Genomic DNA, 15,081 nt, shown 5'->3' with positions numbered 1-15,081 from the left:
TTTATATTTATATTTATATTTATATTTATATTATAAATTTGATTTATATATTTAAAATATTAATTTTTTATATTTATAAAACATTATTTTTTTTTTAAAAAAAAAAAAAATAGAATACACATCAAAAAAATATAAAGCCAAAAAAAAAAAAAAAAACTATTTAATTATTTTACATAATTATTTATAATATATATATTTATTCAAAAAAAAAAATCATTCATATAAAAAAAAGTTTATATATTACAATTCATTATATAAATTTAATCCTAAAAAATCAAAATCCAAAAGAAATAAAATTCAATATTAAATAAAAAAAACATGGAATAACTTGAACAATAATTAAACTAAGGAGATTGCAAATTTTAAAATTTTTCAACATATTTTATACCTAAAAAATAATTAGGTTAAGGTTCATTTGGAAAAGTAATACAAGTTTTAGATATAAGCAGTTAAGAGGAAATAGCAGTAAAGGTACTTTATATGTTTTTTTTTTTTTTTTTTAAAAAAGAAAAAAAAACAAAAAAACAAAAAAAAAAAATAATAAAAAAAACGAATAGAATAATAAAATAAATAAAAACAGATAATAAATAAAAAACGCATGTCAGAATAAAGCATATAAAAAATCAAACAAGAAGCTTTAATTTTACACAGACTAAATCATCCAAACATAGTCAAATTTAAAAAATTGGTAGAAACAAATTCAAAAATACTTATTGGAATGGAACTTGCAAAAGGAGGTTCTTTACAAGAACTTATTATGAATAGGAAAAAATTAAACTTAAATTTTAGTTAAAGTGAGGCCTCGCATATTTTTAAATCTATAATAGAAGGATTAGCTTATATACATTCATAAAATATTGTACATAGAGATTTAAAACCAGGTTTTTTTTTTTTAAAAAAAAAATTATATATGTAAATGTATATGTAATATATATATATATATATATATATATATATATATATATATATATATATATATATATATATTTATATATATATATAATATAAAAATTATATATATTAAATTTGTGTATTTTTTTATTTTTTTAACAAAATTAATAAAAAATAGAAAATATACTTATTGATAATATTAATGACTTTTAAACTATAAAAATTGCAGACTTCGGACTAAGTTAAGCTTTTTCGTTTTGGAGCTCGAGTATGTTAACTAAATAATGTGGTACTTTATTATATATGGCACCTGAGTTTTTTACAAGTTATGCTTATTCAAAATAGATAGATTTGTGGAGCTGTGGAATTATATTATATAATTTACTTGATAGTGGAAATCATCCATTTTATGATAGTATGAAAGACAGTTCTGAAAGTTTTAAGAATAAATTGATATAAAAAAAATAGATAAAATACCCCGAATATTTAAATAAAATTTCAATAAATTTATTAGAAAAGCTACTTGCTTTAAATCCTTCTGAAAGATACTCTGCAATACAAGTTTTATAACATCCCTTTACTACAAGAAGATTAAATGATGAAATTCCAATGACCTTTAATGAAAAAATTATTCGTATTTAAAATATGGAAAATTTGTTAGATAAAATAAAGGTATTGATTTTTTTGTAATTTTTAATTAAAAAATGTGTTAAAAATGAGAATAGAATTATGACAATTTAAAAATTTAAAAATCAAGAAATTCTTTTTTCAGATGATGAAAATAGCTTCGAGTACATTTAAAATAATCACAATATTATGTATTAATAAGGAGGAGGGATTTTAGCCAGAAATAAAATCCCTTTGAGATGTAATTAGACTATATATAGAAAATAGTCATTGATTGCTTAAAAAGATACTTCAAGAGGAAATAATTTACCGAAAATATAATTTTAAGATAGATATATTTAAAGTTTAAATTAAATAGCAGTTGAAAATATGAATAAAGTATTTTTTTTTTTTTCGATTTATTTTATTTTATTTATATTTTAAGGAAAAATAAGCTGTTGAAAAAGGACTTATGAAAAGGTATTTAATGAATACTAAGTCGAGATAATATAATATAAATAGTAAAAATTATTTTAAATGAACTTTTTTCAATTGATTATTATTTTAATTATATGCATTTTTTATTTTATTTTATTTTACTTTTTTTTTTTTATTTTATCCAAAAAAAAAAAATTAATTTATTATGTTTTAATTTTTTAAAAAATTATGAATTTTTTTTTTTATGTATAAAAAAATATCATATATAATAAATATAAACAAAAATATATAATTACAAATTATTATTTTTATATAAAAAAAATAAAAAAACTAAAGAAAAAAACATCAAAAAATAATGATGATGATGTAAAGAAATCAACTATAAGCCACTACCCCATTTCTAATATATTAAAAATAGAAAAATACAATTAAAAACCAAATGTATTAAGCAATAAAAGCAAACGATATATAAAAAGTAAAAGACATAATAATAGCCTAAGATATAGATCCAAATGAAGAAATTTCCGAAGCAGGACATTATTGGACTGCATTACATTATGCGTGTCATTTTAAAGCACCGAATATTTTAGAATTATTAATATTATTAGCATATGATAAGAATCCAATATATTTTAAAGACATAATGAATATATAAACAAGTGAAGGATGGACTCCTTTGATAGTTTCTACTATTTATAAATCACATGAATGTGTGAATATATTATTAAATTATGGGGGTGTAGAAATGAATATTAGAGATTATAAATAAATGAATGCATATATGATTAGTGAGAGGTAAAATACAATATAAATAACAGAGTTGTTAAGATTATAATACATAAAACTTAATAATTTATCATTCATACCAATAAATCTAAATTATTTAAAGAATAATTTATCTAAAAAATTAGGGAATTTATAAAAAAGCGCATAAAATAAACCCGAAAATGATATGAGTGAAGAAACTAAAATTAAATATAAAAAATTACTAGAAGATGGTTATAGAATACCTTGTGTTATTTGTTGCGTTAATTTAGGATATATAAAATATACATCATGTTGTGGATAGCCTATGCATGGTCATTGCTAAACAGAAAAAATATAAAATTGCCCATTTTGTAGAGATGAAAAATATAAACTTATTACAGAAGTTCTATATCCGGATAGAGCTTTTACTCTGGAGAAATTAGATTGATATAAATTGTTTAATTATTTTTATTTGAAAAAAAAAAAAAATTATATTAAATAGAAAAGAATTAAAATTTTTATATACAAGTTTATTTTATTTTTTTAATTATATTATAAAAATATATTTTAATTATGTTTTATATATTTAAAAATATAAAATATTTTATGTATATGAAAAAAAATATATATATATATTTATTTATTTATAAATAAATATTTATATATATATATTTAAATAAATAAATATTTATTTATTATATCAGTATATATATATTTAATTTTTATCTTTATTTTTTTATATTTATAAATATATATATTTTATTTTATAAATAAATTATAATTTAGTTTTTTATACATTCTATATTATGGAATAAATATATATTATTTTAAATAATTTTTTTTTATATATATTATAAATTCTTTATTATGAATAAAATTATATTTCTATTAGAATTTTCTAAGTTTTTTTAAAATTATTAAAATAATAATGTCTATATATTATAGATAATATATATTTTTTTCATAAATTTATAAAAAGCTTTCATTATTTTAAAAATATATAATATTTTTTATAATGTTTTATTTAAGTTTTTTTCTCATATTTAATTAATTCAGATAAAAGATTATATAATATAAATTTGAACTAATAAGGCTATAATATAATATATAAATTTTTAACTAAATTTATTTTTAAATGATTTTTATTTAAAATTATAGATATCATATGAACAAAAAATAAATTTGGTTTTAAGAAATAATTTCTATGAATTTATATAGAAATTTTTTATTAGTATATCAATTTTTTGAATTTATATAAAAAAGAATTGTTAAGTATATTGTTGTATAAATAAATAATGAAAAAAAAAAAAAAAATATAAGTTATATGTATTTGTATAAATATAGATGAATATATTTTTTCTTTGATTATTAAGGTGTTTTTTAAGGATATAAAAGAAAATTTTCACTTAAATAATAAATCAAATATTTTAAAATATTCATAAATGAACTTTTTTAAAAAATATATATAAATATAAATTAATAATAATATTAATATTTTTTATATATATATATAAATTTATATATATATATATAAATAAAATTATTTATTTATATTTTTTTATTTATATATATCTATAATTTTTTTTTTATTTAACTTTAATGTGTTAAATATCTTTAAGAATACTTTATCACACATATAGAATTAATAAAAAAAAATTAGTAAATATTAGTAAAAATTATGAAATATAAAATTGCACATTAAATTATTCCTTATAATATTAATACATTTTATATAAACTATGTATTTAATCATAAATATTATTTTGTAAAATATTTAATTAATTTTTTAACATTCGATTAAATACAAATAAAAATTTCTTTATTTTAGTTTAAATAATATATATATATTTTTTTTTTAATGAATTGCTTAAATATATAAATTTTCATTGTGAATTTACGATTATTGGCTATAATTTTAAAATTATAATATACGAATATTGCAGTTAAATAAATTATATTATCTAAATATCTAAATATTAAAGAATTAAATGTAATCATATATAAATAAAAAAAAAAAAAAAAGAATATTTTTATACTTTTTCTCTTGTGTTGATATATTACTAATTAATTATTTAAATTTATTTAGTTAATAACAAAAAAAAATTATAAATTTTATTTTAATATAAAAAAAAAATTCTTTTATAGTGGTATAAATAAATATATAAATAAATAAAAATAAAAAAATATAAATATAAAGTATATATAATTATATATTTAAAAATATATAAAATATATATATTATTATATTTAAATATTTCATTAATATATTTTAAATAAAAAAAAAATATTAAATTTTTCAAAATTAATTTTTTATTTTAACATAATTATAAAACTATAAACAAACATGCGAGATAAATATTAAATATAATTAAAAATTATAAATAATAAATACATTATTCAAAAAAAAAAAAATTTTATTATTAAAGTCATGATTTGCATTTATTGAACTCTTCTTAATCTATTTTAGCTTATTAAATATTTTATTATAATTGTATTTTTTCTTATTCGTTTAGGGCATTTGATAAATAAGCATAAAATTAAGGATTTTATTTAGAAATTTTAATCATTTATTATTCTAAATATAAAATTTCATCAAATTAATCTAAAGGACAATTATAACTACAATAAAAAAAATAATATATAAAAAATATATAAATTTTTAAAATATAATAGATATATATATAAATAAATATGTATATATATATATATATATATATTAATATATATATATTTATATTTATTTTATATATTTTATATAATAATTAATTACTTTTCATTATATTAATATCTATCTTAAAAATCAAAATCTATATCATCGTTTTCTTCTTCTTAACTATCCTATTCATTTACATTTATTTCATTTCTATTTTATTTTTATTTTAATAAATTCGTATTATTATTATTATTATTATTATTATTATTATTATTATTATTATTATTATTAATTTTATCTTCATCTTCATCATCACTTTCAAACTCATTTTCATATCTAATTTCTATTATTTTAGTACTTAAATTTACACATTCTTTAATCAATATATCTCCTAAAGAATTCAATTCAGGTAAATCTTAACAATGTCCAAGTATAGAAGAAAAAGCAAGCAATAATCTTTATTTATTAAATTCTGTTTTGAAATATTTTAATAAAGAAAAGATTTTTTAAAATAATTGATTTATTATATTATTTCCAAATGTATTTAATACTATTATTGTTTCTTATACATTATAAAAAAAGCATAATGATAATGTGTCTAGATTTGCTACTTGTATTTCAATAGGTAGTTTATTTATATTTAAATTTTATATAGTTACTTATATTATTTATTTGAATATATTTCCAGATATTTTTTAATCAGCTACATGGTTTTCTACAAGACAATATAATAAAGAAACTATATTCTTTGTTTCATCAAGTATATCTTCGTCGTTTTATTCATCTTCATTTTCAGTTAATTTTATATATATTTATTTTATTAACTCAAACATTAAATCTATAAAGCTTGTATTGAAAAAATCAACGGCAGAAAGAAAATATTCACCTCCTTTTTATATGAAATTCTTTAAAATACTTAGAATATCACATAAGTATTCTTCACCCCATCCAGATATAGAATTTTAAAGTAAATTCAATTATGCTTAAGAAATTTTGCCTTCAAATTGTTTAAGATCTACATTATCTTTACCGATTAACATATAAATTAAAATAGGATAATAAAACCACAATTAAGAATTTTAAGAAATAACATTATTTTTAAAAGATAATAACTATAATAAATTTAATGCTTCATCTAAAAAATCACAATAATCATCAGAAAGACAACTATTAATAATAGGCAGGATTAACTATAAATAAATAAATATATATAAAATATATATATATATATATATATATATATATATATATTTTACTTATTCTATGTTTTATAATAAATCTTAAGATATATGTGATTGTAATATTTTAGATATAGTTGCTAAACATTCACTTGCTGCTTAACTACTTTCTCCATCATTATCTTAGTTTTTATTTTTTATTTTATTAAAATTTATTACTAGATTATTGCAAAGATCATATGCAAAAGGACCTATTGAATCTTGGTATTATTCTACTATACCCTCTAATGAAGATACAAGATCTTCACTGTCTATTTCTTCGATTACTTTAAGGTATATTTATAGTACTTACTATAAATGATTTTTTATAAGTTAATGAGCTTCTTTTTATTAAATAATCAAACTTAGTGCCAATGATGCTTTAAATCTTATTACTAAATTTGAGTCTTTCATACTTTGAGTGATTCCCATGACTGCATTAATGATATTTTAGTTATTTTTATATTCTATATTTCCGTATTTTCCTAATATTTAGCAACATCTTGCTTTTATAATTCCATGAGTATTTACGTTTAGTAATTCTGGTATAATATTTTTCTAAAAGAATGCTTCAATTTAATTTTTCGTATTTGGCTTGGTAAGAACAACCTCATTTAAGTATATTAAAGCGAAATAAATTCCATCTTTTACTTCTAAAGTTATGTTTTACGATGTGTTTTTTGGGTTTTATCCTGTTTCGATATATTATGTACAATAAAGGAAGAATTCCTCGAAAGTTCTATAATCTAAGAATTCATTTTATAACAAAGATATCAAGAAATCAGCAGCTACGACTTTATTATTGCGAAAAGTAGTGCAACCAAGAAAATCGTCCTCTTATCTAATAAATTCATGGGGGTCATTTTGGAAAAGAGAAATGTCCTTTTAAGAAAGGAGAAGTAAAGGAAATATACTGTTGTATATTATATTGGATATATGAGGCCTTATTTTAGCAAAAAGAAGCTCATTTTTGGTACATTTAATGATGTATTTCATTGCAAAATGGAGACATGAAGTTCCTACGAATTATTTTTGGGAAATAAAGAGATAGTTTAGGAATGAATCGAGAAATATAGGCAAAAAGTTGTCTTTTAAATATATTACTAAGGCTTATATTTCTTTTTCTATGAGAATATTATTAATCGCATATCTTAGTTCGATTTTGACTATTATACGGCTGGCCCATTTTTTGTTTTTCCAAAGAGGATGTTTGTCCCTTTATTGGATTATTTCATCATCTTTAGTGTATTCTTGGAGGTTTTAAGGCACTTCGGAATCTATTAGAAGCTTAAAAAAATTCAACCATTAGCCTAATAATTCGAAAGGTTAGTATATACAAGTGGGAAGGTCTAAACTTATACACATATAAAAGGATTTAAGAATAGGTTTTAGGAGATATGCATTCTCCGGGGAGTAGACTTGCATTAATTTGGCTATTAAAACTTGGTAAATAAAGAATACTTGGGGTATTATAATATCTAAAATTTTCCTTTTTTCACTTGTTTCGAATTGGAGAGTGTTGAAAACTTACTATAGAGTCATTAGACAGCCGTAAATATCATTTTCGGTTGTACTTATGGATAATTTAGTGAGGGTCTAGTCAACTAATGAAGGCCAGTGTTCGGGATAGTCATACTTGCAAACATCGTAGATTATTTTAGTGTATATTTTAATTAATTTAGGGTTTTGTGATGATCGTATTTGTGCGTCAAGGAGGTTTTCGCGGACTATATTTTTATCTTCTTCGGAAAAAAAAAATTAAAGAGGAGCCTTTTGTTCGGAGGTTTTAGGCCTTTTCCAGTATTTGTTTATGGTGGTTTTTATGTTGGCAATGGCAAATTGACGATGATCAATTTCTAGTTGATTGTTGTCCCCAATCATCATTAGTTTTTGGAGATATTGGGGCTCTTTGACTGCTTATTCTAATATGGATTGGCCTTGGTCGATTTCTTGTTGATTTTGGGGGTTTACGCATAATTTTATGGCGTTTAGTATGGTTGTGTCTATGTTCATTTTTTTTTTTTTTATTTTCTTTATATATATATATATGTATTTTTATTTATTTATTTATTTTGGTTTTTTTTTTATATTTTCTAGGAAATAATATATATATTAATTATTTTTTATGGTTTTTTTAATATAATAATAAATAATTTGATTGAGGTTAAATTTAATATATTATATAATGTTTTCTTTGTTTTGATTTATTAGATTATATATATATTTTATTTTTTTATTTAGATGAAATAAATTTTAGTCTACTTTATATTCTTTTTATTTTTTTATTTCCTAAAATAATTTTTTTTTATATTTTATAAATAAAATATATAATTTTTTTTTCATTTAGCTAAAATTTATTTATTAAAAAAAAGATATATAAATTTATATATATATAAAATTATAATTTATATTGCTAAAAAAAATATAAATTTATTAATTAAAATATAAAAATAATTAATAAATAAAATTTTAATTAGAAATAAATTTTTATAATATAGTTTAATAATATTATTTTCATATTTAAAATGTATTTATTATATATTATTTTAAATTTAAATATATTTATATAAAAATGAAAATAATTTTATTTAGATTGAACAATATACATATAAATAAATTAATATTAAAATTAAATAAATTTAAAATTATAATTTTTTTTTTTTTTTAAAAAATAAATAAATAATAATTTTTTTATTTATAAAAAATTAATTAATTATATATATAAATAAATATATGTATATATATATATATTTATATATTTATATATATATATATCTATATATTTATATATATATAGATATGTATATATTTATATTATCTATTTATTTATACGAATTTGTAAATATAATAGATATAATTTAAATTTATTATATATATATTATATAAATGAATAATTCAATATATTCTTAATCAACTGAAAGTGATTAATTATCTTTTTAAGAAGAAGAAGAAATTCAAATTGAAGAAATAAATTTTCATTTAAAAACTCTTTAATTAATCAAGCTAAGATATTCAAAGAATTAAATGATAAATTTCATTCTAAATTTAACTCCTCGGCAGTCTCTGAATATTTTCTTTTGTCAAATTAATGGTTTAAAAAATGGCAAAAATATGTTTCTTATTAAAATATAATAACAAATAAACCCTATGACATTAAATATTTTGGTAAAATTTAAATCGAAGAGGCAAATGAAGATTTAATTTATAAAAAAATATTTGATTCGGATGATTATTATCCTACAGAAGATCCCGAAGATGGTGAAAATATAATCCTAAAGCCATATTTAAAGGAAAACATAGACTATATTATAATCGATTATTAAATACTATAATTTTTTTAAAAAAATCATTACAAAGTAATAAATATTCCACGAAAATCCTTAAAAAAGGCGAAATAAAAAATTGTAGAAATATACTACAAACAAGTAAATAAATGAAAAATATATAAAAGATATGAAAAAATAAAATAAAAAAAATATAAAAAATAAAAATAAAATATAATAAAAAAAATATAGATTTAAATAATTTTCCTAAACTAAGAAAAAATCGAAAAAATCCTAAAAGAAGAAACAATATAACTACAAATAAAAAAAAGATGATTTTTTCCGGAGAAACAATTGACGACTTTAAATTTAATTTACTCCCTATTCTAAAAAAAGCCTAAATTTTTTAATTAAATGTAAATAACCTAAAACTCTGGAAATTATAAACTGAAAAATTCCCTATATAAAAAATGTGCGAATTTTTAATATAATAATATCCCGAATACTAAAAAGACCCTCAAAAATATAAATTATAAGTCCCTTTAATATCTTTAGAAAATAGTCCAGATTAAACCATTGAAGAATTATAAATAGATGAATAAAATGAAATATTAATAATCGAAATTTAACGTAATAAATAAAACTGGCTTTTCAAAATAGAAAACGAAGAAGACTAAAATGAAATTTAATGCAATTTTTGTAGGCATTATAAAATTTTAAAATATGATTGTACATGTAAAAAAGTCAAATATTGTTCTGAAACTTGCAAACTAAAAGACTTTTCTTATCATATAAAAATTTGTGATAATGAAGATAGTCGAAATAATACAGATGATGATATAGAAGAAGTAGAAAGTCCTTTTTTACATAATGATAATATTTTCTAGTTTAAATAAAATGCTGCTAAAGGAATTTGCGGTTTAGTTAATTTAGGAAATACTTGTTTTATGAATAGTGCTTTATAATGCTTAAGTAATACGAAAATTCTTACTTAATTTTTCTTTAATAAAACATATAAATAAGAAATTAATCATACTAATCCGTTGGGTACATAAGGAAAATTAGCTAAAAAATATTCACAATTATTAAAAGCTTTATGGATTAAAAAAAGCAAGATTTTTAATCCAATAGGAATAAAATTAGTTATATCAGATCTATAATACATGTTTAGTGGAAATTAATAACATGATTCATAAGTATTTAATATATTTATAAAAATATAAATATATAAATATATATATATATATATATATATATATTTATATATATATATATATATATATAAATTTTTTTTATATATATATATATAGATAAATATTTTTTATATTTTTTAATAAGGAATTTTTATCTTTTATTTTAGATGGATTACATGAGGATTTAAATAGAGTTAAAAATAAAGTTAATACATATCCAATTAATTCAGATGGTAGAAACGATAATATAGTATCGTTTGAATTCTGGTTAAATCATATAAAAAGAAATTAGAGTATTATTGTAGATTTGATGTAAGGCTAATTTAAATCTAAAGTCACATGCCCTTAATGTATGTACGAGTCAGTCACATTCGATCCTTTTTTATCTTGTTCTTTACCTATTCCTTATAAAAATATAAAGTTTATAAGTATACATATCCTTTTTGCAAATAATAGACAGTTTTCATGTGAAGATAAATACTATTATGATGCTTAATAAAATGAAAAAGTTGAAAATTTAATTGATTTTATAAGCAGAAAATATAAATTATTAAAAGAAAATCTATTATTTTGTTGTTTAACGTAATATATATATAAATATAAAAATAAATATAAGTATATATATATATATATATATATATTATAATATATTATATCTTAAATAAAAAGTTTTTCTTAATTAAATAAAATATATTCTTTAAATAAACCTTTATAAGAAATAAGAAAAATGTAAAAATATATAAATTAAAAATCTGTTCTAATTGAATTTCCTTCTAATATATCATCTTTAAACAATATAATTTTACCTTTAGAATTTAATAAATATAAAGACGAAAATTTATATATTGGTAGAAATATTAAATAATCTCTCACTTATGTTCATCCTTTTGTTGTTAATTAAAACGATAACCTTAAATAAATTCATTTATAGATATTTTAATTCTTAAAGTCTTTAATTTTATAAACTAATGAATAAAATATATCCTTGCAAAAACTTTACGAAAAAACTATTTTAAATTAATGTGATGAAAAAAGACCATATAGAATTTTAATTTATACTAATCCTAAAGATTTATAATTTAAAAGATGTTTGTATATAAAAAATAAATATTATTTTATATATATAAAAAAAAAGCTGGTGTGATTAAGAATAATGTAATAATTGTGAATTAAAATATGATGAAAATTAAACTATTTAATAATTATTAGAAAAGAATATTGATAAATCTCATATATTTAAACTTGAAATATTTTTTAATAGTGTTTGTGCTGATAAATTTAGTAAAATTAATATAATAAAAAAGCCTAATTAAGATTAAATTGAAAACTAAATATAACATGAATAGGAAAAAATAAAATAAGAAACCGAAGTTAATATATATGATTGTTTAAAATTATTTGAATAACCTGAAAAGCTGTAAAAAAATAATGAATGGTACTGCCATATGTGCCAAAAATTCTAAAAAGCAACCAAATAAATGACTATATATAGAGCTCCAGATATATTAATATTCCATTTAAAAAGATTTAAAACATCTGCTGGGACTATAAAGAGTAAAATAACAAAATTAATTGATTTTCCATTAAAAAATTTAAATATGACTCCTTATGTCATAGAAAAAGAATCTCCTTATGTAAATTATTAAAACTAATAAAGTTAAGAATAAAATTTATTTTAAAAATCTTCATTTACTCTATATGATTAATATGATAAAGAAAATCTTATATATGATTTATATGCAGTAACAAATCATTATGGAAGCTTAGGGTTTGGACATTATACAGCTTATGCTAAAAATGAAGGATTTTGGTATAGATTTGACGATTCTAATGTTGAAAAAATAAATAATTCTATTATATGTAGTGAAGAATCATATATATTATTTTATGAAAGATAGAAAAAATGAAAAAAAAAAATCAAAATCAAAATAAATAAATATATATTTAAATATATATATATATATATATATATATATATATATATATATATTTATATATATATATTTATATTTATATTTTATATAATTATCTTATATTTTTAATCTTTTTCATTTAACTTTTTATATTTAAATTTTATATTATTATATTTTTTTTTCCATTTAATTGTTTTAATTTTAATATTTAATACCATATTAACATTTTTTTTATAATTTTTTTTTTCAATATAATCTATATTTTTTTAATTTTTTTTTAAATTAAATTTTAAATTTTATTATTTTTTTTATTAAAATTTTAAAAATTATATATTTTTTTATTTACATGAAATTTATAATTAAATAATTATAAAGATTAACTAAAAATCCAATTAGAAACTTTTCTTATATATTTTACATATATTTGCATAAGAAATATTATTATTATGACTATAAATAATCATATTTTTAATTTTTAATATATTTTTTTTTAAAAAAATCATTAATTTTTTTGCTTTATTTTATTTTCATATACTCTTTTTTATTTTATTAATTATATTTCAAAAGAAAATAATAAGACCTATATATAAATATTTTATATTTTCATATTTTTTACATTTATATTATTTACTATATTTAATTCTAAAACCTTAAGAATTTTTCTTTATATTTTATTTATTTCAAATTAAAATTCTTACAAAATCTTATAACAATAATTAAAAATGTATTTTATAAATTTTTATACATAAGCTTTATATATTTTATTTTTCTAATTATTTATAAACAAAATTTATTAAATTAGTATCAATATTTAATATAAAAGTATATAAAAAATTAATATTGAAGGAAAAAATCAATTTTGCAAATAAAAAATAGTTTATTAATTTTTGAACCCTTAAATAATATTTTTTTATATATATACCAAAATGTTTTTAGTTTTACAAAATATGTATTTAAATCCAAAAGCTCATTTTCAATTAAAATATAATTAGTAAATTAAAAAATATAGATAATTTATTAGACTTAACTTACAATATTAATTTATCAATACTAAAGACTAAATTTTATATAATATAAGATAAAACAGGTTATTACTATTATTTAGGCAAAAAATATATTCGAAATTACATTACAAAATGACCTTTGAAATTTTTAAATTATTTTATGTTTTTTTAATTTTATATCTAAAAAATAGAATGACAAAAAATTAAAAAAAAAAAATTAAAGAAAAATAAAAATTAAGAAAAAATAATAATAATAATAATACTAAATAAATTTTAAAATATGAATATTTATATTATTTAAATTAAATTTAAAAATTAATTAATAAAAATCTAGTTATAAGTACTTTTTTTGAGGATTAAACTAATTTCTAATTTTTTCCACTATAATTAAATAAATTCAGGCATTTTTTTATTTTAATGATTATTATCTAAATAGGCAATTCTAATTTAAAATATAATAAACGGAAAAGAATTTTTAACTTTAATAAAATGAAATTAAATAAATATCCTCTATTAAATATAAATATTATCTAACTTTTTTTACTTTACTTATTATAAAAAAATAACTAAATCTATAATATTTTTATATAAAATAATTATAAAGAGTATATATCTATATTAATTTTTAATATAATAAAAATATCAAATAATAATTCTGGTCTTTTCTATCTCAAAAAAATCTCCTTTAAATTATCATTTTTAAAAATAAAAAATTAAAAAAACGACAACATCAAATGCATTTTCAAATAAAAAGAAAATTTCAAAAATTATATATAAATTAAAATTTAAATCAATAATAGAAATTTATCAAATATACATTATTAAAAGAAGTCGAAAAATGAAAATTTAATTAATTTTATCCAGTTAAATAAATAAAAATATTTTTTATATACTTTGATTTTTATAAAAATTATAAAAACTCTCAATACCTCAATACAGATATTAATAAATTTACATTATAAAATAAAATGCTATATTATTTTATTTATTTTGGATTAATATATAAATATATATATGCATAATTTTATATTTTTAAAAATATAAAAATATATATTTTTCTTCTACTTTTATTTTAATATGAAAAATAGGATAATAATTTTCACAAAAAGATACAATATCAAAATCTCCAATAAAAATAAATCTTAAATAATTATTT

At 16.6% G+C, this 15,081-nt stretch overlaps 3 protein-coding genes across 3 annotated transcripts, besides 43 other annotated features; 2 read left to right on the top strand and 1 right to left on the bottom strand. All coding sequences in view use genetic code 6, as the record gives it.

The window, feature by feature from the left end:
- Window positions 1-35: part of a microsatellite that runs on past the window's edge.
- Window positions 1-51: part of a microsatellite that runs on past the window's edge.
- Window positions 1-54: part of a microsatellite that runs on past the window's edge.
- Window positions 1-54: part of a microsatellite that runs on past the window's edge.
- Window positions 43-93: a microsatellite.
- A 225-nt stretch (window positions 94-318) lies between these two features.
- On the top strand, window positions 319-3,130 carry IMG5_064770 (protein kinase domain protein; the record flags this gene model as incomplete). The annotated part of the gene is made up of 5 exons (XM_004036921.1): window positions 319-471; window positions 581-881; window positions 1,070-1,563; window positions 1,943-2,018; window positions 2,847-3,130. 5 exons carry the CDS (start codon window positions 319-321, stop codon window positions 3,128-3,130), a joined length of 1,308 nt encoding a protein of 435 aa, XP_004036969.1.
- Window positions 502-549: a microsatellite.
- Window positions 502-550: a microsatellite.
- Window positions 502-551: a microsatellite.
- Window positions 510-584: a microsatellite.
- Window positions 906-1,021: a microsatellite.
- Window positions 2,077-2,116: a microsatellite.
- A 172-nt stretch (window positions 3,131-3,302) lies between the features above and the next one.
- Window positions 3,303-3,383: a microsatellite.
- Window positions 3,305-3,397: a microsatellite.
- Window positions 3,305-3,438: a microsatellite.
- Window positions 3,439-4,181: 743 nt separating this feature from the next.
- Window positions 4,182-4,215: a microsatellite.
- Window positions 4,216-4,831: 616 nt separating this feature from the next.
- Window positions 4,832-4,876: a microsatellite.
- Window positions 4,872-4,934: a microsatellite.
- Window positions 4,875-4,950: a microsatellite.
- A 158-nt stretch (window positions 4,951-5,108) lies between these two features.
- IMG5_064760 (nonsense-mediated mRNA decay protein, putative) lies at window positions 5,109-8,565 on the bottom strand (the record flags this gene model as incomplete). Its single annotated transcript, XM_004036920.1, has 4 exons — window positions 5,109-5,301; window positions 5,453-6,525; window positions 6,733-6,864; window positions 6,949-8,565. The coding sequence occupies 4 exons, from the start codon at window positions 8,563-8,565 to the stop codon at window positions 5,109-5,111; spliced, it is 3,015 nt and encodes a 1,004-aa protein (XP_004036968.1).
- Window positions 5,347-5,432: a microsatellite.
- Window positions 5,574-5,626: a microsatellite.
- Window positions 6,540-6,586: a microsatellite.
- Window positions 8,566-8,720: 155 nt separating the features above from the next.
- Window positions 8,721-8,792: a microsatellite.
- A 132-nt stretch (window positions 8,793-8,924) lies between these two features.
- Window positions 8,925-8,955: a microsatellite.
- A 31-nt stretch (window positions 8,956-8,986) lies between these two features.
- Window positions 8,987-9,019: a microsatellite.
- A 19-nt stretch (window positions 9,020-9,038) lies between these two features.
- Window positions 9,039-9,118: a microsatellite.
- Window positions 9,119-9,161: 43 nt separating this feature from the next.
- Window positions 9,162-9,205: a microsatellite.
- Window positions 9,166-9,205: a microsatellite.
- A 60-nt stretch (window positions 9,206-9,265) lies between these two features.
- Window positions 9,266-9,367: a microsatellite.
- Window positions 9,267-9,367: a microsatellite.
- Window positions 9,282-9,383: a microsatellite.
- Window positions 9,283-9,378: a microsatellite.
- A 596-nt stretch (window positions 9,384-9,979) lies between the features above and the next one.
- Window positions 9,980-10,066: a microsatellite.
- Window positions 9,995-10,060: a microsatellite.
- Window positions 10,009-10,066: a microsatellite.
- Window positions 10,011-10,064: a microsatellite.
- Window positions 10,014-10,066: a microsatellite.
- A 219-nt stretch (window positions 10,067-10,285) lies between these two features.
- Window positions 10,286-12,915, top strand: IMG5_064750 (ubiquitin carboxyl-terminal hydrolase family protein, putative; the record flags this gene model as incomplete). The annotated part of the gene is made up of 4 exons (XM_004036919.1): window positions 10,286-11,011; window positions 11,154-11,590; window positions 11,678-12,030; window positions 12,095-12,915. The coding sequence occupies 4 exons, from the start codon at window positions 10,286-10,288 to the stop codon at window positions 12,913-12,915; spliced, it is 2,337 nt and encodes a 778-aa protein (XP_004036967.1).
- Window positions 11,019-11,124: a microsatellite.
- Window positions 11,594-11,664: a microsatellite.
- Window positions 12,916-12,943: 28 nt separating the features above from the next.
- Window positions 12,944-13,034: a microsatellite.
- Window positions 12,945-13,024: a microsatellite.
- A 158-nt stretch (window positions 13,035-13,192) lies between the features above and the next one.
- Window positions 13,193-13,261: a microsatellite.
- Window positions 13,262-14,122: 861 nt separating this feature from the next.
- Window positions 14,123-14,153: a microsatellite.
- Window positions 14,124-14,173: a microsatellite.
- Between the last annotated feature and the right edge of the window lie 908 nt (window positions 14,174-15,081).

Source organism: Ichthyophthirius multifiliis (genome assembly GCF_000220395.1).
Source record: "Ichthyophthirius multifiliis unplaced genomic scaffold scaff_1120509250309, whole genome shotgun sequence".
Classification (NCBI taxonomy): Eukaryota; Ciliophora; class Oligohymenophorea; order Hymenostomatida; genus Ichthyophthirius; species Ichthyophthirius multifiliis.
This window is presented reverse-complemented; position numbering and strand designations above follow the sequence as displayed.